Source organism: Artemia franciscana, chromosome 6, assembly GCF_032884065.1.
Source record: "Artemia franciscana chromosome 6, ASM3288406v1, whole genome shotgun sequence".
In the NCBI taxonomy this organism is placed as follows: domain Eukaryota; kingdom Metazoa; phylum Arthropoda; class Branchiopoda; order Anostraca; family Artemiidae; genus Artemia; species Artemia franciscana.
This window is the reverse complement of record NC_088868.1, coordinates 2197148-2225010: the sequence shown is the minus strand read 5'-3', so window position 1 is coordinate 2225010 and position 27863 is coordinate 2197148. Positions and strand designations below refer to the sequence as shown.

The window sequence follows — 27863 nt, the reverse complement described above, 5'->3', positions numbered from 1 at the left end:
ATACCCATCAAAAGTTACGAGCCTGAGAAAATTTGCCTCATTTTCCTCCTCAAAGCCCCGCTCTTTACGCTAAAGTTCCTTAATATTTTAAAAATAGAGTTAAGAGAAAGATTCAAACCTTAGCATAAAGAGCGAGGCGTTGAGGAGGAAAAGCCCCTTTCATATACGGAGTAATTTCGGTTCGTTTTAAGTTTTAATGTTGCTCATTACTTTCATTTAAAGAACTTGTTTTTTTTCTTATTTAATTCATTTAAGACTGAATGTGGTTAGGTAGATGTGTGAACGGATCGCATTTTGCAATGACAACATTGTCATATTATCAGTGGATTTTTATTAATATCTACCGATGTATTATCACTATCCCAGTTATCTATGATTAGTAAAAAAAACATAATATATCTAGGTACGCGACAGGGTGTTCCTATTTGTATCTATTTGACAATATTACAGAGGAAACATCATAATTATACTTTATCATTTATTTATTGAATAAAGCCAGGTCTTATAACAAATTAAATACTGAGTATTCGTTGGTAGTGTATAGTAACATTATAGAATAGCGTAAAACAAAGTGCATGGCCCTCTGATTTGATGTTAATTTTTTCTACCAGTTGCAATATATTGCAACTTACGATCACCCGTGGCCCACGGGACCCCGGGGTGATGCTGTACACACTTTGAGAAACACTGACATAGCCAAATTGACACCCCTTTTAAGACATCTCACAACATAGTTTTACTAAAAATAGCTTTTTTCAGAGCTTACCCCAACCAAGGACGACGTACGTAGAGATGGCACTGCTGTCGGTAAAGAGTGCTAGAAATATCAGATTATGGAGATATAATCCTTCCATCAATATCCAAGAATAATTTGCCATTATAAAATATTGCCATAGGCTCGTTACCAGCTTGCATGACCATATCTGGCAAAACAAAGTTTATAGTTAGTCAAAAAAGTTAAACTATTGAATATTTGAACAAAAGAAAGACTGCCAGAATTAAGTTTTATTATACACAACAGAGAATAGTATATGTAAGCACTTCAAGGATGGAGCTGCAATTTCATTTCAGAGAGAAGTCCAGTTTTTTTATGAGGGGAGGGTTGGTAAGGGTGTCACACTGACGATTCCATCTAGTATGGTCACTATTTCCTAACGAATAACATAATAAAATATGTTTCAGATTCTGCAAACCTGAGTGAAAAATAATATCAGGAACGATGGTTAAAAAAATGCAGAAGGAAAAACATGGTCATAACCTGGTATGCAGCTTCCCATCTAAGGACCATCAGTAAGGATCCCATGCCAAGGACTTGGTATGCAGCCTCACGTCAAAGGACCTTCAGTGAAAACCCCACACTAAGAGCCCTATTAAAAAGCAAAATGGAGTAAAACCAAATATAGTATTTGGGCATTAGGCAGACCTAAAATAACAAAATAAATGAAAAAGTTCTGTAATGAAGATAAGAAAAAGTTTTAATACTAGAACTACAAAAAGAGTCCTCACCACAGGAATAAAGTATTATGCAATTTAAAACCCAGGAGAAGCTGAAGCTTCCCCTGGGTTTTTTTTATGGGTTGTATGGCGTGTACTATTTTATGGGTTGAAAGCGATTCTATTACTGGTTATGCGGGCCGGTGTTCAAAGCTTTCGTGTCATTAGGAAACGAGAAACGAATAATCTTACGGTTCAGAACACAAAACTTAGAATAAACAGAGTTTAGTCTCTTGCCCCAAAAGGGTGTATTTGGGCCAGGGGAAAGTAGAATATAATTATTGCAAACTATGAACAGTCATAAACAGTGATTTAAAATCAACACACATATTTAAGAGTCCAACTTCATATTTCATTAAGCCCTACCCATTCTGTTTATGTAATAAAAGTAGACGAGTAATTCTTAGGCACTCCTGTTTATAAACACTATAAACAGGCAGTGGCACATCCATAATTTTTAGTGGAGAGGGAATGATTAGTTTTAAATTAGAATTAGAATTATCGACTTGGTGGGATTGATAAGGGACTTAAGACCCATGGCTAATTTTAGCAAGGCAAAGAAAAATAATTTTTTGGAGAAGTAAGTCTAGCTTAACTTTTTCAGATTTGTGTATAAATAATTAATTTCACTCGTTGATCATAATCAATCATCCATTTTAAGGTAGAACTGAGGTATCAATCATCAAGATATACTGCTATTACTTGAAGTCACTATTAAAAGAATAAAATGAAAAGTAAAAAAATAAATAGGTTTCATGACAACTAAGCAATTGTAAAATCTATTGAAGGAGAACTGTTATGCACATGTCATCAGATTGTATAATGGTTTGAATGAAAACGGTCTAATTCTCAACATACATCTATTTCTGGGTTAATATTCAGAACCAAAGAAAGCACCAGCATATTGGAAATAGCTTTTACAGTTCAATGCCGCAGTAGGATATAATATGTTGTGCAAATGTTACATCTTAGAAAATGAGAAAGAGAAGCAATATCTCTAGTTTCTACTGAAGCTGAAATTATAGATGAATGTCATGAAACCAAATATTTGTTCACGAGAAAGCCACTCTCTTGACGTAAAATGTTCAAGGATTTATTTATTTTTGCGAGGGAGCAAAGATACATTTTACTTCAATAAATTCGATTTCAGTAAATTCAGCAAAATTGATTTTACTGATTTTTATATAAAACTGGTTTATCTGTAAAGGTTAACATTTGTTTTTTAGAAGAACGAAAGAGAGAAAAAGTGAGAGAGGGAGAGAGAGAAAGATAGAGAGAGGGAGAGAGAAAGAGAGAGAGAGAAAGAGAGAGAGAGAGAGAGAGAGAGAGAGAAAGAGGAGAGAGAGAGAGAGAGAGAGAGAGAGAGAGAGAGAGAGAGAGAGAGAGAGAGAGAGAGAGAGAGAGAGAGAGAGAGAGAGAGAGAAAGAGAGAGAGAGAGAGAGAGAGAGAGAGAGTGAGATAGAGAGACGGAGTGAGATAGAGAGCAAGACAGAAAGAAAGAGAAAATATATTTGACAAGGGGGGCAAGTTGAGGATTTTGATGAATATGAATTTTTGAATAAATGAATCTGAATCTGGATCTGATGACATGTGATTGGGCTGCTGTTTTATGGTTTCAACTTGTCTCATCTATTTCATTCAAGCTCATATTGGGCTGATAATGGCTTTGGCTAATATTTAGATTAGTTAATCTTGAATTGGCTTCCATTTGAATCAAACAGTTGGGAGTCCAGCATTTACTATCATCTTCTGACATAACATGTTCAAGGATTTTATTTTATTTTATTTTTTTGCGAGGGAACAAAGAAGAATTTTGTTTCCGTAAATATGATTTTAAAAAATTAACTAAACTTTTCAGTAAATTTAATTTGTTTATTGTAAGGGAAAAACAATATATTTTATTTAGCGTGTTGGTCTTTTATTTGTATCTATTACTCTAGATTATTCATTTGTTGCTCTATCTTTTATTATTTATAGTTTGTTTTTAGATCTTTCTATTCCTTACGTTTTATTCTTTATCTTTGAGTTTCATTTGTTTATCTTCAGTAATTTCTTACTTTTCCTTTAATATGTTTTTTATTTGAATATTTAGGGTCGAGTTTTTCATTAGATGAAATTCTGAGCGCAGAGTAGAATTTGAGAGGACATAAGAGTTAACGGGGAAGGAGAAATGCATTTTTTTTAAAAAGATGAAGGACTATTTGCAAAAAAATTAAGCATACTTCTGAGCGTTTTGAAATTTTATTGGCTTATACTAAGCAACTTGGAAACATTAACTTGGTACCATTTCAAAACACACAAAAAAACACATACGACAGAAACACGACAAGTTCTTTTAGAAGGAAAAGAAACTTGCATATGAACCCGTGACAGCACAGGTGAGAAGTAAATCGTGAGAAGTAAATAATTTACATATTGAAATTTCAATATGTTTTTCAATATTTCAATATTTCAATATGAAATATTGAGTGCAAATATTTCAATACAAATTTCAATATGAGTCTATTTACATATTGACCATTTGAAATTTCTTTGCCTTATACTTAGCCTAGGCAACCTATAAACGGTAAGGTGATGCTTTTTCAAAACACACAACACACAAGGAAGCAGCAAACACAAGAAATATTAACAAAAACACCTTAAAACCTTTTCTAAGAAAAAGGGAAGGCAAATTTATAAAATTAACCATAAAAGTAATAGAAGGATATAAATAGAGGCCTGATTTCTTTTTTTTAATTTTTGAACGTAATGTGACGTTGACTTTTTAACTGACACTCAACGTACCCGTTACATTCCTAGGCCTGAGATATGAAAACCAGGTGTTATGTCTAGAAAAAGGTAAAGGAGGCAAAACTAAACCTTAGTTGTCGAAACCGATGGTGTCAGTCTTTGTTTCAAGCTCCTTCAGCCATGAAGTAGGATAGAGGGTCGGGATCCAGTCACCCTCTACTTTCGCACACCCTTCCTATTCAACTCCCCTAGATTTATCCAGGTACCCATTAGAGCTGGGTAGATTCTTGCTGAGCTTACAAAATTAGGCCACTGAGCCCTGTCCCAAACCAAATAATCGTCGACACCAGGACTTGAACAACCACCAATATGGGCAGATGATTTCAAGCTCAACGCGCTAACCGGTTGGCTATAATAAAAGCACCCCAAAAAATTGTATGATTTTTCGTTTACCTTTGTGGTTAATGATTCAATCACAAAAAGTTGCATCGCTGATTATTAAATGAAACCTTAATTCCAGTATTCAATTACGACTAAATTATACTAATACATAAAATCCCCATGGCGAGTTGTTGATAGAATTGAATCACTGCATTCAGAGCTCTATGGATAAGGCCATAATATCCTCAAAGCAAGCCTAATCAACCTTTGAGTTTATTTTAAGTCAGAAATATGATTTCTAATCGCTTCATTGACTTCACCAGTCGATATAGTGAGGGCAATAACCATCGATAATTTAAAAAGAATTCTTGGGACCCTGGATCTAACCTGACTACCCTAACGTTCCTCCCCAAAGAAATGGTGACCTTTGAAGTCAAAATCCAGGTTTGGGTAAATATAGTCAGGAAAGTAGAACGATTTTTCATCCAGTTTACATCAGGTGGCTTTGAGCTGTGATAATCTTTTTAGTGCAAGCATTAAGCAACATTCACACTACGAACGTAATTTGTATGCTAAGTGGTTAAGCGACCGTTAAGTACAACCTTTCATGCTTAAGTGAACGTTAAGTGGAAATAATCACAATCATCAGAGGAAAGATATTCAAATTTAAAATTTGAAGTGGATATAAAGGAGTAATCTCTGAGCCATCGTAAAAGACTTTCGAGCAAGATATTTTAATTTATTTTCAAAATTCATTAGCTTCTCATTCATAAATTCCATTTTGTTGCTGTTATGCTGAAATTTTCCATAGCGTAACATAAACATGTATAACGTTACGTTCTATGTAGAGTTCGAGTCTAATTAGCACTGCCTATGCCAGGAAGAAATTTGCCCAATAAGAGTGCATGACACAGTGTAAAATCTTTCGTTATGCTAGTGTGAAAAGTTTTTGGGGTGGTGTTAAAGAACCAATAGTAGCAGATATGTATTACTTACCCCCGATATATCGGGCATCGTAGCAAAGCATCCTCTTGTTGTGTCAGTAGCGGCCACAGATATCCCATTGTCTTTAACCAAGGCCATGAATGCTCGCATGATGAAACTCATGAACAAGTGAATGTGTAACGTGTTTCGGGGGCACCGTAACCTCCTGAAATGGGCTTGCATTAAAATATTAGCGAGGGATTTCAAATTAAAGTACGAATTAACATCTCTCACCAAAAACTCTGTCAAATATACATTTTGAGAAAGATGTAAAATCCTCAAAAAGAGATATATTCAATTGTACCATGAAATTCAACATGTTCAAATACACTATACCAAACCTTCAAATTGTGCTATTTATTTTCACCATATTAGATTTGTTTGAATTCGTTTGATGCACATTTGGGTCTAGTCTACACCAAACAGGACACTGGAATTTTTCCCCGGGAGTGTGCTGAGACTCCTCCAAGTTTGCAACCTAAAAATTCTTGTTTATAGGCTACCTAATTTCAAGAATAGGTAATATGTCCACCTGTTTCATAACATAATGTATATAAGAAAGCTCTTTTTATTTAAGCTATTTGTATAATTTTCTGCCCCTACGTTTGAGGGGTTCACTTATTATATCACCCGGGATGTATATTTTTGGGACGTCCGACAGTGCTGATTAATATGGTTATCTTGAAATTATAATACGATGTATTTTTAACTAATTATTAAAATTAATAATTATTTAATAGTAACCAAACTAAAAAAAAATTTTCTGTTTCTGAATATATAAGATTTATTAAGTTTAGTGTTATCCATCATAGGCTACGAGCCTGAGAATATGTGCCTAAATTTGAAAAAGAGAATAAACAATTCTATAAATGACAGAATCTTATTGAAAACCAAACCATCAGATAAAGTGTGTCTGAGAACCCTACTGTAGAAGTTTCAAACTCTTATCTGCCAAAATGAGGAATTTTCTATTTTTTGCAAGAAGAAAGATCACGGATGCGTGTTTAATTGTTTTTTTGTGTTTTCTCAGGGGTGATTGTATTAGCCAAATTGTCCCAGATTATCGAAGAGGCCTCATTCGAACGGAAATTCAGTATTCTAGTGCCCTTTTTTTTACGATATTTTTAGCGATATTTTCAATTACGATATATTTTAAAGGGATAGGAAGTGGTAGCACATGCGGTGTTTAAAGTTGCCCCCAAATTTAATTTTGATCCTTGTGAAAAAAAGACCGTGAGCATCCCAAAAAGCTGTAGCCATGAACTTATTAGCAGACAGACTACTCCGAGCCTTCTTTGGTGCATGTTCAACTGAAGAAACACACTGCCTCGATTTTTCCTTGGTCTCTGGTAAGTAGTGAGGCGTAATGGAACCATGTTTCGTCTATGGTAACGAATCAGCACAAAAGGGGTTCAGATTGCAATTGAAAGTCGGCCCACTTTCCTTCAAACTGGTTGTTTGGTGGCCCATGTGGTTCGGAGTGAAGAATTCAAATATTCATGAAAAATGTGCTCTACACTCTCAGTTGAGATGCCTATAGCGTCATTCGTGCTTCTATTCTTCGATTGTCGATAGAATACCATTATATGGGTTTAATAGATTTTTTAAGGAGTGACAACCTCTTTTGGGTGACTTGAATGTTCGTCGTACTTTTTGCTACTGTACCACTGCAACGGAACTCAGTAAACCACTTTTATATCGCTGAAATTGACGACGTAGAGGTCCCATTGTTTCTATGAAGGTTTGCCTTTTTTTACAAAAGCCTAAGCCTTTTTTACACAAAAAATGATGCTTAATAAGAATACTGGATTCGCTTAATTTCTTTTCGGTTTAATGAATGAGGTTGTTTGTTTCTACTGGCTGTAAAACAAGTAGCCTACCAGTACTGGCGAAAAAAGGCGATATACCAGTTCTATCCATGAAAAAAGGAATTTTAAAACTTAAAGGTGGAGAGAAAATTGACTCTTAAATTTAAAATTTTTTGACTCCTTAATTGACTAGTAAAATCTACTTTATTGTTTCATTTCGACCCACAAGGTACAAAATAAACCCACAAACACAATACTCGGGGCAAAGAAAAATGTAAGTATAGGAAAAGTAAAAAGAGTATAGAAAAATAAATAAAAAGACTACAATTGACAGTAAAAGGCATAAAGTAAAAGAAAGAGAGAAAACTAAACATTATACAGACTAAAAACACACAAAAAAAAATACTGGTCCCCATCCCAGTTAGTTGGACCCTTTCTTAATTTCCTAAATGGTATCCTTCATTTCCAAATGTCTGAATGTTTTTTTCCTAATTCGTTCATAACTGTTCAACATAACCAGCTTTTTATGATTCTATCGAATACATTTTCAAAATCTATTTGTAGTCAAGGGTTTACGGCCTACCCCTTCCCAAGGAATTCACTAGGAGCTATAGAGGTGACAGAGGAGAGAATAAGATAACAAACATGACCTTACATCTTCTAAGCTTTCCTTTAATAAATAATTTATCCCGGATTCTTCCCGAGGCCTGTATTTTCCTTCAGATTTCCCAAAAGTTTATCACCTAGCTGAATCTTCTCTAAAAATCAAGAAAATGTGTTTTCTAAAATAGAGATAGCCAAGCGCCTGTTGCATTTTAACGATGGTTCTGGATGTTATCTTTTTCTTGGGAATAAATCCTAACCTGGTTTCTTACAAAAACAGTAATTTCCTGTCTGAAGGGAACTTGATGAAGAAATAACAGACAAGTGGGACCCTAATGTGATATTGAATCGGACTGTCGCATCGCATTGTAATTATAAAGGGGTACTCCTGCAGCTCAAAACTGAAGGGAAATATTGTACGTGTTCAGTAGGTACAACGTACCCGTATGCCTTTGTTAATTAAAGAATTAATCCCTCCACTTCAGAATAAAAATATTTTCTGCATCAGTATTTTCCAGCAAAAAAAATGGTAGTGTGAAAATATTTATATTTCTAACAAACAATAAATATATCCTCGAAACCTTGGCCACACCCCTGTGTATCCAGTAACATAAAACCACTTTCGGTCTTTTTTCAAAGTGGTCCGTACTAATTACCTCAATATTATCCTAATAAATCATATTATCGTCGGATAATATTATCGTCCTGATTAGCCATATCAGAAAATGTTGAAATCGTCGTCAATATTTTTAGAAGAAACATCCTTACACATTATACACAAACATTTACACATTCACTATCTCACTGATATTTACACTCTTTCACTGAAATTTTCCAATCTCAGTAGTATGGAAATTGAGATTTCATCTTCTTCATTCTATGAAGTTAATTTTATGGTATTAAAGGGATTCAAACCTCAAAATACTTTGCAAGCCTCACTTGGCTGACCGTCTCATAGATAATGGACCCGATAGCGAATTCTCGCAGAAGACTAGGCACCATCCAGAACTATTGAAAATCTGCAGTTTGACTATAAAATTTGTTTGAAAAGACAATGAAATTTTATCGCCAAGGTTTTCAATCAATGTAGGTAGCACCAGAGAGTTGCCAAATTGCTCACATGATATATTCTTTGAGATGATTTTTAGCATTTTCCAAGCAGGTGTGCTAGAATATTGCATATTGAATACCAAGATTGTGTATTGAATATGTAGGATATTGAATACGCAATATAGAACAATATTGAATATTGAATATTCAATATAGTCAATATGTAAATATCTCACTGATATTTACACTCTTTCACTGAAATTTTCCAATCTCAGTAGTATGGAAATTGATTTTTCATCTTTTTCATTCTATGAAGTTCATTTTATGGTATTAAAGGGATTCAAACCTCAAAATAACTTTGCAAGCCTCACTTGGCTGACCGTCTCATAGACAATAAACCCGATAGCGAATTCTCGCAGAAGACTAGGCACCATCCAGAACTATTGAAAATCTGCAGTTTGACTATAAGATTTGTATGAAAAGACAATAAAATTTTATCGGCAAGGTTTTCAATCAATGCAGGTAGCACCAGAGAGTTACCAAATTGCTCACATGATATATTCTTTGAGATGATTTTTAGCATTTTCCAAGCAGGTGTGCTAGAGCATTGCATATTGAATACCAAGATTGTGTATTGAATATGTAGGATATTGAATATGCAATATAGAACAATATTGAATATTGAATATTCAATATAGTCAATATTGAAAATTCAATATTTAATATTGAATATAGAACAGTTTTAGGGACTATCCTTTCTTGAACTTAAAAAGGAAATTTCGGCTCCATTTAATTGAAAAAAGTAAATTCCCATTCTCTAGTGACCCAAGTTTCATTAAAACCGAGTATCCCTATCTGTAGATCAAAATGGGTGAAGATAAATAGGTGTCTGCTTCTAGTTTTCTCTCGTTATTCAGATTTTTTATCCAAGCTCTATAAGCTATGGCAATATCGCTGAATCAATTGTAAATAGTTCAGCCACCCAAAAAGAGTTTATAATGGATGAGATAGAAGAATAGTATATCAAATTCCTTCATGGACAATTATAATTGCCTCGTGATTATGGTTCTGTGGGGACTTGCTAAAGTAGGGACTTGCATTGAGGTAAATCATACCAATTATGGAGGTAAGAATCTGGGTCCTCTGAGTCTGGTTCACACGAAACAACTTTTTAAGTTAAAAAGTTATCCCTATTTGATATGATTAGCATCATCAACAGAGCAACCAACATGGGTAGGTAGGATTGGTCAAGAAATATGCACAAAAAGGGGTTCAGATAGTTCCAATATTGTATATCTGATTGAGCAAAAAAAGCATCTTAATTTGACAGGAGTAAATCGCTAGAAACTAAATTAATAGAGAATGACTCAATTCAAAGGTGGCTTATTGCTAAGATGAGTTGTTGGTGGTGGTAGTAGTAGTTTAAATGTTAGCATCACCATCGGATTAGGTGTTAAGTATTCCGAGTGTTTGGAGGGGGTTTCTTGGAATAGAGTCCACCAAATGTAACAGTCTTATTAATTTTTCTCCTGGTCTTACATATGGGCAGGAAAATGCACGTTTGGAACGTTAGACGACCCCCCTAGGAAACATCCCTTGATCTTCCCTAGTCTAAAGGATTGTTGATCCGATTTATCAAGATACCTATCCTCGTCGTTTAGATTATGATGATTAGCGGAACCAATTCTAGATGTGGTCCAATTCAGGCTCAAGATAATTTATTATACGTGTCCTCCTAAATAGATAGATTAAATGTGAATATAAACGTCGATGCCAATTCGTAAAATGGAGGACGACGATTTTTTCATTTTTTTTATGAAGATACAAAAAGTGTATTTCAAAATATAAGAGGGACTATCACCTATCTCCAGCTGGCACTCCCCGATGACAAAGTGCCTGGGCCAAACCAGATAATAATTCCTTGGAAATAAGAACGCAACCTAATTCATCTAGGTTTAAAGTAAATTGTACACGGTAAAAAAAGCTGCTAAAGGGCGATGCAGTGCTGACGTTTTTAAAACTTAGCTGCAGAAAGGTTCGAACTTGCTGAGTTCCTTACTCAAAAAGCTTTTGTTCTAATGTTCTAATGTTATCAGAACATATTTATAAGAGACAAAATATACTGGTATTAGAGTTGCCTCCAAAAAGGCTAAAGCTCTGGCTTTGTTAAGCTGTCTCACCGTGAATCTTGGGAGTGCGTTTAAAAAAGTAGATCCGTGGGCTCTACCAAGCTAAACTATAAAGCACAACAAGGGGGGGGGGACTTACTTTCGGCCACATTTTATTGAAAACTGACCAACGCTTCTAAGGTATGTCCTGGCAGATGAGATGTAGGAATCCCTCTCCAACAAAGGTTGCATCAAGATTGAGAGCTAGGATTAAGGGCTTCAATGCGATCTCTCAGCAAACTATACAATTCACAGCTGACACGACTGTTTCTGTGATTTGACAATGTGTAATTAGCTTTTAGTGTTAGATATGTTTTCTTTTTTTTTCCTTTGTCACTCCGCTTCTATTTCTCAAGCGGGAAAAAGGGTATCGAAGATCACAAAGTATACACAAGAAACAAAATCTGAGAAAATACATGTATAGACATAAATGCTGACATTTATATTCTACATGACATGTGACACACTGTGGTACTCGAATTAATTGGTATAACTGGAAAAAAAGTCCCAGAACCTTAGCTATTAATCGCTCAATAGAAGGCGATGAGTCTCGATATTACTGTGAAGCATGTCCTTCCTTAGGAAAGAAGACATCTTTAACACAGGTCGGATGAATCGTCAGTCAAACCAAACACCTTGATTTTATTTCCATGCATAGAAGCCTGGACAAATCTCGAATCAAACAATTTATGTTAACGAACTGCAAATAAGGAGCGACTCGGCCCAAAAGTAACCGAAAATCTAACAAACGGAATTTAGATAATAATTTGCGCATCAATAAAATTGGATTTTACGCTTATTCCAGATATATGCAATCCATTAAGTTTAATTTTACTGTCGAACTAATTCAAGTATTGTAATAAATGAAAAAGTAAAGATTTCACCAAAATTCATGCTAGACTTCACAGTCCCAACCAACGTTGCAGCCAAAAGGTGCAAAGGGGGTTCGGGTGCCAGTCTCCTGTGCTTTTGTACATCCTTTGTGTTTACCCTCCACAGAAGTAATGGTAGATGCCAAATCAAAGCCCCTTTTGACTTTAGTTTTATAATTCTGATGGTCTGGCTGTAATAATTAGCGAGAAAAAATATTTAACAATGGTTTAAAATTTGTGGGTTTATTAGAATTTAGAATTTTAGTATGCAACTGACAAGAGTTTGATTGGATTTTTCTTTTCTAAGACGAAAGAGCCGATCTTTTGTGAAGCTTGATATGGGAATGACAGCAATTTCAAACATCTTTTGTGAAACCAAATGAATTTAATCTGAGCGTCTAGACGAGAATAAAACTAATTATAAACACCAGTGGAAATATTTTTCGTAGGGATTCCTAAATATTGTTCTGGAAGGGGAAGGTGCATGGCGAGCTTACCAAATATAAAATGCGAGCTTACCAACTATATGGTATTTTGGGGGATTGATTGAGACGTTTTTTATTTAGGAGCAATGAATTGGTGAACATAAGCAGATATCCGTTCATTAGTGGAAATAACAAACAGCAACTCCGGTTCCTTGAATCAACCTCTCCTAGATATAAAGTGATAATAAACCTTTCTTATAAGAGTTTAGAGGCTCGTAAATACGAAGTTTGTATTTATTTATATTAGTCTCTTTGTTAGGTTTCCTTGATTCAGTAATATATATATATATATATATATATATATATATATATATATATATATATATATCATGAAAAGAGAAATCACCAATGCTACAGCACAAACACAAAAAAAAAAAAAAAAAAAAAAAAAAAAAAAAAAAAAAAAAAAAAAGGAGACAGAAGGAGAAAAGGAAGACTGTTTTCCTAAATTAGTGATTAATATAGACCAGCACTTGAATGAGGCCTTAACCCTACTCATCCATACAATCACATAGGTCAAACAGCATAGCCACACACAATCAACCATAAAGAATAATCCATGGACAGGCAGTCATGTCGTCAATAAGTATAAGTCGTCATTTACCAAACCATAGAAAAAATAATATAGACAAATAATTCAGAGGCAACACCCAACATAAGGGCTCATCAGGAGAATACACTGGCCTATATAGGGTTTCGCCACTCTAAATTCTCTACCCAGCACAGTGTTGTGGCTACCACAGAATATCCATGGCATCCCCGCGTCAGGTATCACCCCCAAAATACATGTCTATGAAAAAAACAGCAAATGTAAAACAACCAAGTAAAACCAAAACAAGCTTATCCTGTTAATATATCCCTCCCTTTAGCAACAATAGGTAAACTAAATATTATAAATTTTACCAAATCACAAATATTAACACATTGCAAAAAACCTGAATGAACTAAACAATTATATAATTCATCTTTACCATGTGGCTAATTTTTTAAAAATTCCGCTCAAATAGAAACACAATTCAAAATAAATGGCGCTGTGACAACATTTCTCGAACCTCCGAAATTAGTCAAAAATTTCTTTAAGTATTTCTAGATAATTCTTTTGATATTTATTTAAAAGTTCGTTATAATGAAAACTAAATTTTTTAAATTGCCAAGTTAATTTATTTGCAGAAAAACCTCTTGATATCAATTTTTGGCTTAAGATTTTACATCTATTTTTAAAATCAATATAATTACTACAAATCCTTGCATAACGAAGTAACTGTGAGAAAAACGCTGAATATGTGATATTTGAGTGTATATTACTTTCAGGGAATGGGAAACTAATCACTTCAAAATCAAAATCATCCGTTTTATTATACATTTTAAAACTTAATTTATTATTATCACAAATATTAATATTTAAATCTAAGAAATGATCTTCATGACCAGCGCCATGACTAGGCTCAAGAATAAGCTCTGATGGATATATATTTTTAGAAATATCAATGAAATCCTTACAATTTAAGACCAAAATATCATCTAAATATCTTTTATTATTTGACAAAGCATGTTTTAAATTAATTGGATTATTCTTATCCATCATATATTTATATTCTAGTTGACTTAAAAACAAGTCAGCTATAAATGGGCTGGCATTCCCCCCCATGGGAATTCCCATAATTTGCTTTTACAAATCACCCCCAAATCTTATATAAGTATTGTATAAAACAAATTCCAATAACTCAAAAATCATATCCAAGCTGTAACATCTCAAGTTAACTGTAGTATTAAAGCAGTTTGTCCATATGGCTTTTTTATTATAACTGTCTATTTTTAAGAACCTTTTACTAGATAAGAGGAAAGATTTCTTTATAACAGTTTTTAAATTATCTAACACTAAATTGAGTGATAAATTAGTATACATTGTCGCAAAATCGAAAGACTCAATTCTTTTAGCTGAAACCATTGTTAAAGAATCTATCACCTGCAGTGAATTATTAACACTCCAATATGGATTAAAATTCGAAAATTTTTTAATACCAGAACAATAGGTTTTAAGTTTATTTACAATTTCCTTTAAAATTAAAGAGAGGTCAGTAGCAGCAATGCGGGTTGGACATTTAGCTGCTCCAGCAATAAACCGTGGTTTAGGGGGATTCTTATGAAATTTTACAGTCCAATATAGGAAAGGGAACTTTTTATCATTGTCATTTATTTTAATATTAAAATTTTTAAAAAGTATTTCTTCAGTCTTTTCAATTAAATTCTCATCCTCTATATTTACCTTTTCATAAACATTAGTTGTGCCTAACTCCCTTTTTAAGATATCACAATACAGCTTCTGACAAATTATGGCAAAATTATTATTAGCTTTATCCACTGGCACAATTACAAATTCATTCTTTAGATTAGCAATTGCTTGTTTAATCTTCGCATTATAAAATAATGATTTAGTGTTACTATTTTTTAAGTTAGAATATATTTTATTTCTTACTCTACTAATAATTAAATTCTTCCAACTTTGAAAACTCTCTTTATTTTTATTCTCTTTCTTACACCACTTATCAATAAATAAATCAAAATCATTTTCCAAGCCATCAAGAACACTCGATGGTTTCAGATTCCACCCGCACCAAGAACTTAGAGGTCATAGACTATACAAGAGATAATGGCGTTTCGTTGCTGTGTTTACACCGCATCGTTCTCACAAACTACAACCGCTTGATTCCCACGATATTATTTGTTAAATATATCACGCCATATCGCTTGATTACCAACCCAAATTTGAAAAAATCGAAAACTCTTCTCGATGAAAACCATTCGTTCAAGCATATATTGGACTAATTAATATGGAGATCTCAAGGAGTCCTGGAATTTTGAGGAAGCTAAAACATATTTTTCCTGGATCAGTTTTAAAAATTATGTTCCATTACTTAGTTCAATCCTACGTCTCTTATTGTCCTACTATATGGATGTCAACTTTTTCTTCTTTTCTAAAACCACCATCTAAGTCGTATGATAAGGCAAGAAGGCAAATCAGGAAACCAATTCTTCTACAATTAACCTAACTAGCCCTTTACTTGATTTGCGATTACTCTACATTCTTTCTTGCGCGTCATTCGCTTTCCATCAACTTTATGGTGATGTTCCCACAGCCATACAAACTTCTCCTTTTTTCGTCACTGATAGGTCTACGCATCACTTTCGCAATTCAAGGAGTATTAATATTTTGTTTACTCCATCGGTGAGGTCTGACCTAATTAACTGCTTGTCATATAGTTTAGAACAGCCTACCTGATTCAGTTCAAAAATGTCACTCGTTTGGTAGTTTCAAAAGAATTTTGGAACTTTTTTAACGTCCTGATATTATATATATATGTATATATATATATATATATATATATATATATATATATATATATATATATATATATATATATATATATATATATATATATATATATATATATATATATATATATATATATATATATATATATATATATATATATATATATATATATATATATTTGGGGGGAAGGGGTATGGGTGACCTAACTTGGGTTAGAAATGATTATTGTAAGGGGAAATTTGTACTTGCGTTCAAAATTTCTACTCGTTTTCTCTAATTCAGGGGATTTTTCTATTTTTTTTTTTAATCTTTGAAAGGTCTAAATGCATTAAGTTAAAAATACTCCTTTTTTCATTTTTGTTTCTCCCATGTTTTTTCCTGGCCATAGAGCGTTACGGGGGAGTCTATGTTGAAGTTTTTTGTAATTTTTTTGGTTGAATAAATAGATTGAAATAGAAATAGATGTGTCTTTCATGAAGCCTTTGGTCTGCGCTGATGAGCAACTGCGACTGCGCTGACGAGCTTCGAGAGTGGCTCCATTGCAACCCAGGGAAAGTCGTAACGCTGTTTCAAATTTCAACGCTCTTCGGATCAGCGTTTATCCAAAGCACCTCTATGAACACTGCAATTAAGGCTTTCTAATCAACAGGAATTCAGCCATCTAGCTCAGCCATATTCTCTGATTCAGATTTCCTACCCACTGACACTACTGAGATCAGACAAGCTGGACCTTCAACCCGAAAAGCGATTGAGGAACCTCCAACGACAGAGAAAGAACAAGTGGGAAGATTTTTGTCTGGCTCATCTGCTGATAAAGAAAATCCACATACTTGTAGTGATAGGTGTGAAGATGTTACAGTTTCTATTCATACCGTTAGTGTTGCTGGCACCCCAGCTAAAAAGGTTAAGTTTAACATGGATGACAAGGCTACTCCTGCATGCTCTTGAATGACAACTGACATGAATGACTCTACAAGTGTAATTATTGTTTCATCTGCCAATTTAATTCTTGTTCCGACAGTCAGAAGAAGTACAAAAAGGAAAAACATAGGGCAACTGTAAGGATAATCCCTCAATCGATTTCTCCCTAAATATATCCTACGTTCTCCATGAGGCATAAGATTTCCCCAAACATACATTACCCATTTCAAATCTTCTGGAGCCAATCCCATGTTTAGGTAAATTTCTTCGCCCTAGTTCTCTTTGACCTCCGCATATATCCCAAGGGACGGTGAGGTCACCTTCTCAGCTTGTCAAATCTGAACTTCCTGAGATATCAGCTTAGTAGCAACTAACCTAGATACAGTCCGTACCATCTCTCCTATTTCCTTTCCCTCATTAAAGCAGTTACCTAGCCCTGCACAGTCTAATATATTCTTCACCTGATTTGGCCACGAATCCTTCCTCCTATCTTGAAGCATCATTAAAATGCGTGTTCAACTAGCGTATTATCTTCTATCGATTACACCGTTTCCCAATATTTAACCATACTGATTAACCTACTCTGATGTGATTTTTATCACATCACTATACTGTTGTGATTTTTACTCGGAATCAACTGAGGAATGGGTTGCCTTTTCCATATATATAAGAAATGGGCTCATAATTCCTGTGCAGGAATTGATAGCGAGGACGATGAGGCTATCCTTGTATGTCAATTTTGCAATTCAGAATGAAATTAATTTGATGAAAGAATATGTTTAAACTAGTTTTGTTGCCTTAAGTAAATGAATAGAAAGCCAAATTATAGTTTTACTCTTATTGATCACATTAATTAATTAATTTAACTAATCGGAATCATATTAATTTGATGAAACAATATGTTTAAAATGGTTTTGTTCCCTCAGTCAAAATAAATAAAAAGCCAAAGAAAATTTTTACTTATTTAGATATACTGTATTAACTACCAACCTGTTCTACCCCGGATACGGGGCAGAACAACATATTTGACCTTTTGTTATATTTTAATTAAATAAATAAAATTGCGTTCTTTTTACAATATGAGCGTGAAATTGTGTATTTCTATGAAATTTTGTAGCCCTTTATATCGACCCTTTCTAATTTATAAAAATCACGTTAAACTTAGCACCCCGTTCCGCCCCGTGTTCCCCTAGGTGCCAAAGTATAGTGGTCATCAGCATGCCTGTTTAACGCCGCTTAAATGCCCGTTTGACGACCCAAATGGGAACACGACGAAATATGAAGAATTCCAGTGATTTTCCACTAGCATATTTCGTATATAAGAAGGGGACAAAAGAAAGGGGGGTGTAGATAACCATGGATACCACAATACTTCCTAAGTTACACTTCCCAGCGACGCCACTCCAGAAATGGCAAAAAAGCCACATGGCAGTATGGAACTTTACATGTCACTGGTATCCTGCTAGTTCTGTCAGGAAAAAAAACCGTAAACAATACTAACAATTATAGCAACATGTTGTTTTTACTTACAGTTCATTGCCGCGATTTGTTTGTCAGTTAGGTGAGATAACCCAGAGTCATGCACTTTCAAACCCCATCTACAAATGCTCAAGGTTGTCAACTTTCAGGGCTCTCAGATATTAATTGATGGCAGCAACTTACATTAACAAAAAGCAGAACAACTATTTCCTCGTCTTTCAAGATGCGGGGCTCAAACCCTCCTGTTTAGTATCTAGACATGACAAATCAATTGGTGACCCTAGGATTTGCATTCCTTGATATTTTTGTTCGTTTCGGGAAAAAATTATTATTTTACGGCACTAAACAGCAGGAAACATGACTTTGGTAATACTTTTCAAACAGTTCGTGGTAACGAACTGTAGTAAGGAGCGATCCGGCTCAATAGGAACCAAAACTCTAAAAAATTGAATTTTGATATCAATAGCTACATCAAAAGAATCGCATTTTAATGCTGATTTTAAATATATAAGTTTCATCAAGTTTAGTCTTAGCCATCAAAAGTTACGAGCCTGAGAAAATTTGCCTTATTTAGGAAAATAGGGGGAAACACCCCCTAAAAGTCGTAGGATCTTAACGAAAATGACACCATCAGATTCAGCGTATCAGAGAACCCTACTGTAGAAGTTTCAAGCTCCTATCTACAAAAATGTGGAATTTTGCATTTTTTGCCAGAAGACAAATCACGGGTGCGTGTTTATTTGTTTGTTTTTTTTGTTTTTTTTTTTTTTTTCCCCAGGGGTCATCGTATCGACCAAGTGGTCCTAGAATGTCGCAAGAGGGCTCATTCCAACGGAAATGAAAAGTTCTAGTGCCCTTTTTAAGTGACCAAAAAAATTGGAGGGCATCTAGGCCCCCTCCCACGCTCATTTTTTTCCCAAAGTCAACGGATCAAAATTTTGAGATAGCCATTTTGTTTAGCATAGTCGAAAATCATAATAACTATGTTTTTGGGGATGACTTACTCCCCCACAGTCCCTGGGGGAGGGGTTGCAAGTTACAAACTTCAACCAGTGTTTACATATAATAATGGTTATTGGGAAGTGTACAGACGTTTTCAGGGGGATTTTTTTTGGTTTTGGGGGTAGGGTTGAGGGAGGGGGCTATATGGGAGGATCTTTCCTTGGAGAAATATGCCATGGGGGAAAAAATTCAATGAAAAGGGCGCAGGACGAATGTGGTCACGTTAGAAAAAAACGTCAAATTAAGAGCTTAACATACAATGCTGGGTGTTCGGAGCCTCTCTATTATGGAGTATAATTTGAAAATAACACAACTATACGAGCGATAAAACATATATACCACAACCATAACTCAACTAACGAAAGAACTGCTAAGAGATAACACAACTATCAAGCGAAAACAGGTGAAAACTAACGGGAAAATAAACGAACTAAGAGGTGGAAGGGGCCCAGAGAAAAAATATAATCCTTTTTCAATTTTGAGCCTAACTTCCGCAAAGGAGTAATAATGTCAGAAGCCCCGAAATACCGAATTATTTTCTTTTCAAACAGTTCGTGGTAAGGAGGTTACAAACCATGGTAAGGGGCGAAGCGGCTCAATAGTAAACGAAATTCTAAAAAACGGAATTTTGATGTTAAAAGATACATCAAAAGAATCGAATTTTTACGCTGATTTTAAATATATAAGTTTCAATTAATTTAGTCTTTGTCATCAAAAGTTACGAGCCTGAGAAAATTTGTCCTATTTTGGAAAAAAGGGGGAAACATCCCCTAAAAGTCATAGAATCTTAACGAAAATCACACTATCGCATTCGGTATATCAGAGAACTCTATAGCAAAAATTTCAAGCTCCTATCTAAAAAATGTGGAATTTTGTATTTCTTGCCAGAAGACAAATCACGGGTGCGTGTTTATTTGTTTTTTTTTTGTTTTTTTTTCCCAGGGGTCATCTTATCGACCAAGTGGTCCTAGAATGTCGCGAGAGGGCTCATTCTAACGGAAATGAAAAGTTCTAGTGTCCTTTTTAAGTGACCAAAAAAATTGGAGGGCAAATAGGCCCCCTCCCATGCTCATTTTATTCCAAAAGTCAACAGATTAAAATTTTAAGATAGCCATTTTGTTCAGCATAGTCGAAAACCATAATAACTATGTCTTTGGGAATGACTTACTCCCCCACAATCCCTGAGGGAGGGGCTGCAAGTTACAAACTTTGACCAATGTTTACATATAGTAATGGTTATTGGGAAGTGTACAGACGTTTTCATGGGGATTTTTTGGTTTGGGGGGTGGGGTTGATGGGAGAGGGCTTTGTGGGAGGATCTTTCCTTTGAGGAATATGTCATGGGGGAAGAAAAATTCAATGAAAAGGGCGCAGGATTTTCTAGCATTACTATAAAAAAACAATGAAAAAATAAACATGAAAACGTTTTTTCAAATGAAAGTAAGGAATAGCATTGAAATTTAAAACGAACAGAGATTATTACGCATATGAGGGGTTCTAAAAATACTTTAGCATAAAGAGCGAGGTATTTAGGAGGAGATAAATACCTCGCTCTTTATGCTAAAATATTTTTAGTGATTTCAACTATTTATTCTACGGCCTGTTTGATTCAGGGGTCATTCTTAAAGAGTTGGGACAAAACTTACGATTTAGTGTAAAGAGCGAGGTATTAACGAGGGTACAAACCCCCTCGTACACATAATAAAAATATAAGAATGTAAAAGTTTGTTACGTAAGTTAATTGTTAAGTTACGTATATTTTTTACTAATAAAAACGTTCGTTGAATATTAAAAGTTCTAGTAGCCTTTTTAAGTAACCGAAAAATTGGAGGGCAGCTAGGCCTCCTTCCCCACCCCTTATTTCTCAAAATCGTCTGATCAAAACTAAGAGAAAGCCATTTAGCCAAAAAAAAAAATTAATATACTAATTTCATTTCAATAATTTATGTGCGGAGAGCCAAAATCAAACATGCATTAATTCAAAAACGTTCAGAAATTAAATAAAAAAAAACTAGTTTTTTTAACTGAAAGTAAGGAGCGACATTAAAACTTAAAACGAACAGAAATTACTCCGTATATGAAATGGGTTGTCCCCTCCGCGTCCCACGCTCTTTACGCTAAAGTTTTTCATTGTTTTAAAAAGTAGAATTGTGGCAAAGAGTCAAACTTTAGCGTAAAGAGCGAGGGACTGCGGAGGGGACAACCCATTTCATATACGGAGTAATTTCTGTTCGTTTTAAGTTTTAATGTCGCTCCTTACTTTCAGTTAAAAAAACTAGTTTTTTTTTATTTAATTCAATATAGAGGTCTCAAGCCCTTTCGCTCAAGGTTTTAGACCAATCGTATCTATCTTAGAATATCCACATGGCGTTTCATCCCTCTCTGGAAAAAGTTGATTTTTAGTGGTAGAAAAGTCTTTTAACTTAAAATTTCTACAAGATATCTCAATGTCCTCTCAAATGAGCTAGGCACCAAAATTATACGACGACTGGTTCAATGTAATCATAACTGGGGGAATAGAAGATTCATCAGTGCTACCAGGCTAAAAAATCCTTTTTCTCTTTTTCCAAGGTGGAGGACTGAAATTCTCTTATATGTGGTTTCCGACCATGGTGATTCCAAGGGTGTAATTTTCATTTCAACCCAGCTCCAATTTTTGAAGGATTCTGGGGTCTTTGCGATAAAAGGTTTTTGTGATTGAAAGCACGGAGCAACGTTAAAGCTTAAAACGAACCGATAATGTATATGAGGGGGTTGCCCCCTCCTAAGTACTTCACTCTACACTAATTTGTTTTTATTTTAAAAATTTTTAATTAGAATAATAAGCCCTTTTTAAAAGATCTTCAAAAAAACTTTTACTGTAAAGAGCGAGGTATTAAATAGGGGGCAACCCCTAATGTAGAAAATGATTTCTGTTCATTTTAAGTTTTAATGTTGCTACGTATTTTAAGTTGCAACAGCTCCAATTGTCGGTTTTTTTGTCACTGGGCAATTCTATTTCAAAATACTTTTCAAAATTTTGGTTACTATGGGCTATGATTACACTCTTTACTACTAGATTTCAGCTATTGCTGCAACTATGACAGCTGCAAGAAAATATAGAAAAAGTATTTTAATTTCCAAGCAGATAGGCAAACACCAGCCATTTGAAAATATATAAAAAATATTGGCTATCATTCAGGTAATATGTAAGCATACCAGGTACGTACACAGAAACGTTTCAGGGGGAGGGATAACAAAAAGTTTTGTTTTAGAAATTGAATAATATAAGCCCTGAAATTGTGCCACAATGTGATTTAAGGGGGTGGACAGATCGTTACTTTCCTGCGTAAGTCAAAATGAAAAAAGATCGTAATAATAAAAATGGGAATAATCCATGCCAGTGAAAAAAATGCAATGTAAATATTTTGATCGAGACCTTTGTTCGACCACCCTCAGTGCAGAATTAGAATAAAAACTACCACTACTACTACTACTACTAATAACTCACTGCAGCACCAAGTCGCCTGAGGCCAACACAGCTACGCACGCTCCTCCTCCAACCTAATCTATTCAAGGCCTCCCTCTTTACACCCTCCGAGGAAGTTCCCATTTCCTTTAAATCTCTATTTATGACATCCTCCCAGCCCAGACGAGGACGACCTGCTTTCGTGTAGCCCCAGTTGGTTGGCCAAAAAAGACAATTTTCGGCAATCTGTCATCCGTCATCTGCAGAACGTGGCCTAGCCATCTCAACCTTTCTTTCATTATAGCCCTAGAAAGCGAGATTGAACCAAATGTTTCGTAAAACTTACTGTTTGAAATGCAGTCAGTCAGCCGGGTATCCAGAACAATCCATAGGTAATTTCTCTGGAAAACATCTAGTAAATTTTCGTCCGCTTTTCGGAGCTAAAGTTTTTTATTGTTTTAAAAAGTAAAGTTGTGAGAAAGAGTCAAACTTTAGCGTAAAGAGCGAGGTGTTGGTGAGGGAACAACCCCTTTCATATACGGAATAATTTCTGTTAGTTTTATGTTTTAATGTCACTCCTTAATTGCAGTTTAAAAAAAAAAAACTTGGATACAAAATGAAATACGAGATGCCACTCCGTTAGTAGTAGAAAAACAAAATGAAGTACTAAATGTACGAATGAAGTACTAAATGTACGAATGAAGTACTAAATGTACGAATGAAGTACATGAATGAAGTACATTAGTACAAGAAGTACTACTGAAAAACAAAATAAAGTACCAAGTACTAAATGAAGAATAGATAACTTACCTAAATGTCGCTAGGATGCTTACCGCAATCAAGAGAGTTACAAGAGATACTCCATATCCAACTTGGGAAATTTGTTTTATTTTTGCTACCATTTCCTGGAATGATAAAATTTTCATTAGTATACAGCCCTTAAAAAGTCCCGGCAAAGCCAGTCTCTACTTTATCTTCTTGTTTGATTATTTGGAGACGCTACTGCATAATATCCATGCTGTTCTAGGTCAAGATGCAGCTGGAACTAAACCCAGGGCTCGGTGTTGCCAAACAGACACCAATCCACGGTTTCACCCCAGGGTTGAGGGTGCCAATACAAGTGTCAGTTCAAGAAAAATATCTGCTCTGGAACAGTTTTAAAAAGTTTGACTGACTTTTTTTTAAGGCTCTACGGGTAAAATTATGGGCTTTCTCAAGGCTCATTCGGTAATTGAATTCTTCATTCCTTGAATGATAAGTTAAATACTGGCTTTTGGTATTTATCCGCTCTTCGGTTTACCCTAACACTAACCTCAGTTTTAAAGTTTCCAAAGAGGTACTATTCTTTTCAATCGATCACAGCTAACGAATATACTATAGCCCCTATCTTAAAAAAACAAAAACAAAAAAAAAACAGAAAAACCATTTAAAATTGCAACTTGATATTTAATATTCTTTGACATGCGGAAAAACAGAGAACAAAAAAACACGAAGATAAAACTAAATTAGGGCGAATAAAACTAAAAGACAAAGCTAAAACTATAACTCTAGCTAGAAAAAAATATTTTGGCAGAAATTTCCATGAAGCCATCCTCAGGCAAAAGAAATAACAAAAACTCTAAACTATTAAGTTATTACATTTTCTAGCATACTCTTTGCTGCTGTATGCGCAAGTACTTCCTTTTAAACGTCAGGTTATTAGTATAGTCTATGGATTAATGTTAAATTTTGACAACAATTTAAAAAGTTAACTTGCGGCATATTCGATAAGAACCCCAGTCCACGTATACCCAAAGCAGATATCAATCCGCCGCGGGGGCTACAGGGTGTTTTGTATTTTTTCTAATACCCTTTTTAACGCATGAGATAACGGGGTCTAAATTTTCCCGTAATCAAACAGTTCTTGGTAACGAATTGTAAGTAAGGAGCAACCCGGCTAAGTAGTAACCGAAACCCTAAAAAAATGGAGATTTGATACCAATAGATATATCAAACGAATCCACTTATTATGCTGATTTTAAACATATTAGTTTAATTAAGTTTAGTTATACCGATTAAAGGTCACGAGCCAGAGAAAACATTCCCAATTTTCAAAAAGGGGGAAAAACCCTCTAGAAATATTAGAATCTTAATGAAAATCATAACATCAGGTTTAGCGTATCCAAAAACCCTACTGTATAGGTTTTAAACTCCTATCTGAAAAAATTTGGAATGATCCCTGATGCATTGTTTTGTTGTTTTGTTTTTTTTTCAGTGGTGATCGTATTGACCCAGTGGTCACCGAATATCGTGAGAGAGCTTGTTTGAACGGAAATTGAAAGTTCTAGTGCCCTTTTTAGGTGACCAAAACGATTGGGGGGCAACCTGTCCCCTTTCCGAGCTCCTTTTTCCGAAAGACATCCAATCAAAATTTTGAGATAGAACTTTTGCTCACCATAATTGAAAGGTCTAATAGCTACGCCTTTCAATGTAGCCCCCACATAGCCCCAGAGGAACGGCCTTTAAGTTGTAAACTTTGCCCATTTTTCACACATAGTATTTGTTATTGTGAAGTATGTGCACATTATCGAGGGGGGAGGGTGAATTTTTCGCTAGGGGTTTCTTCACGACGTCATTTTTGATGGGGAGGGAGATTTTCAGGGGTGAACTGCTCAGAGAAATTATGCACTGGGGGTATTGGCCAGAATTCCTATACAAAATTCTTTTTAAATGTTTTGCTTTCTCTTATCCGTCACAATTTTACACGTGGATTTGTTAAGGGCGAATGTCCAGGGTAAATTTTCACCGGGATTGAATTGTCTGGAAGGTATTACCGTGGGGAGGGGCATTTCTCCATGGAGGTGGGACTTGATTTCTTAGCATTACTTAAAAAAATCAGAAATTTTTCAACAGAAAGTAAGAAACAACATTAAAACTTAAGACGAACAGAAGGTATTGCGTGTATAGGGGGATTGCCCCCTCCTCTTAGCTTCGCTCTTTACGCTTAAGTTTGAATTTTGTCCCAATTCTTTAAAAATGAGTTTTGAAACACAAGGATCGTTTAATTAGAACGTTTAGAAGCTTTTAATTAGAATTAGAATTTTAATTAGAACGTTTAGTTTAATTAGAACGTTTAGATCGTTTAGAAGCTTTTTTAAAAGTACTATAAAACTTTAGCGTAAAGCACGAGGTGTTGAAGAGGAGGAAATCCCCTTCATGCACGTAATAACTTATGTTCTTTTTAAGTTCTAATGTTGCTCCTTACTTTCCGTTGAAAAAAACTTTTTTTTAAATTTAATAGCTGAAAGAAATGATTTACTCTACCATGGTAATACTTTGCTAACTGAAAATGATTATTGGGACGATCCAAAATCATTTTTCAATAATAGCACATTATTTTTCCCTTTCTCTCCTGCTCTCATCCCTTTTTCATTCCCATCATCTTTTCTTGATGGATTAAATAAGAAAACTAGTTTTTATAACTGAAAGTAAGAAGCGACATTAAAACTTAAAACGAACGGAAATTACTCCGTATATGAAATGGGTTGTCCCCTCCGCAATCCCTTGCTCTTTACGCTAAAGCTTTTACTTGATTTAAAAAGTTGGAAAAGAGTCAAACTTTAGCATAAAGAGCGATGGATTTCGGAGAGGACAACCCATTTCACATATGGAGTAATTTCTGTTCGTTTTAAGTTTTAATGTCGCTTCTTTCTTTCAGTTATAAAAACTAGTTTTTTTTTTATTTAATTTCTGAAAGTTTTTGAATTAATGCAAGTTTGATTTTTGCTCTCCCCACATAAATTATTAAAATGAAATTTGTATATTAATTCTTTTTTTGGCTAAATGGGTTTCTCTTAGTTTTGATCAGACATTTTGAGAAATAAGGGGTGGGAAAGAAAGCCTAGTTGCCCTCCAATTTTTCGGTTACTTAAAAAGGCAACTAGAACTTTTAATTTTTAACGATCGTTTTTATTAGTAAAAAATATACGTAACTTAAGAATTAACTTACGTAACTTTTATATTCTTGTATTTTTATAATGTATACGAGAGGGTTTGTGCCCTCGTTAATGCGTCGCTCTTTACACTAAATCGTAAGTTTTGTCCTAATTCCTTAAGAATGGCCCCTTAGTCAGAAAGGACGTAAAATAAATAGTTGAAATACTAAAAATACTTTAGCATTAAGAGCGAGGTATTTATCTGCTCCTAAATACCTCACTATTTATGCTAAAGTATTTCTAGAACCCCTCATATGCGTAATAATCTCTGTTCGTTTTAAGTTTCAATGCTACTCCTTACTTTCAATTGAAAAAAAACGTTTTCATGTTTATTTTTTCATTGTTATTTTATAGCAATGCTAGAAAATCTTGCACCCTTTTCATTGAATTTTTCCTTCCCCTTGACATATTCCTCCGAGGAAAGATCCTCCCACATAGTCCCCTCCCCTCACCACAACCCGCAAACCAAAAATATCCCCCTAGAAACGTCTATACACTTTCCAATAACCATTACTATATGTAAACACTGGTCAAAGTTTGTAGCTTGTAGCCCCTCCCCCAGGGATTTTGGGAGAGTAATTCATTCCCAAAGACACAGTTATTACGGTTTTCGACTATACTGAGCAAAATGGCAATCTCAAAATTTTGATTCGTTGGATTTGGAGAGAAATGAGCGTGGGAGAGGGCCTAGGTGCCGTCCAATTTTTTCGGTCACTTAAAAAGGACACTAGAACTTTTCATTTCTGTTAGAATGAGACCTCTTGCGACAGTCTAGGACTGCTTCTGTTAGAATGAGACCTCTTGCGACAGTCTAGGACTGCTTGGTCAATACGATGACCCCTGGGAAAAAAAACAAAAAAACACGCACCCGTGATATGTTCTGTGGCAAAAAAAAAAAATACCAAATTCCACATTTTTGTAGATAGGAGCTTGAAATTTTTGTTTAGGGTTTCTCTGATACACTGAATGTGATGGTGTGATTTTTGTTAAGATTCTATGACTTTTATGGGATTGTTCCCTTCTATTTTCCAAAATAAACAAATTTTCTCAGGCTCGTAACTTTTGATGGCAAAGACTAAATTTGATGGAACTTCTATATTTAGAATCAGCATGAACATTCAATTCTTTTT

The 27863-nt window shown here is 34.7% G+C and overlaps 1 protein-coding gene across 1 annotated transcript in view; it reads right to left on the bottom strand.

The window, feature by feature from the left end:
* The window catches only part of LOC136027902 (secretin receptor-like), a gene marked incomplete in the record, with an annotated part of 69613 nt that extends 45955 nt beyond the window's left edge, over nt 1-23658 (bottom strand). Inside the window, 3 exon segments of the mRNA XM_065705333.1 lie at nt 767-923; nt 5602-5755; nt 23570-23658. Of these exon segments, the coding sequence (XP_065561405.1) occupies nt 767-923; nt 5602-5712 (268 nt within the window).
* Nucleotides 23659-27863: the final 4205 nt, after the last annotated feature.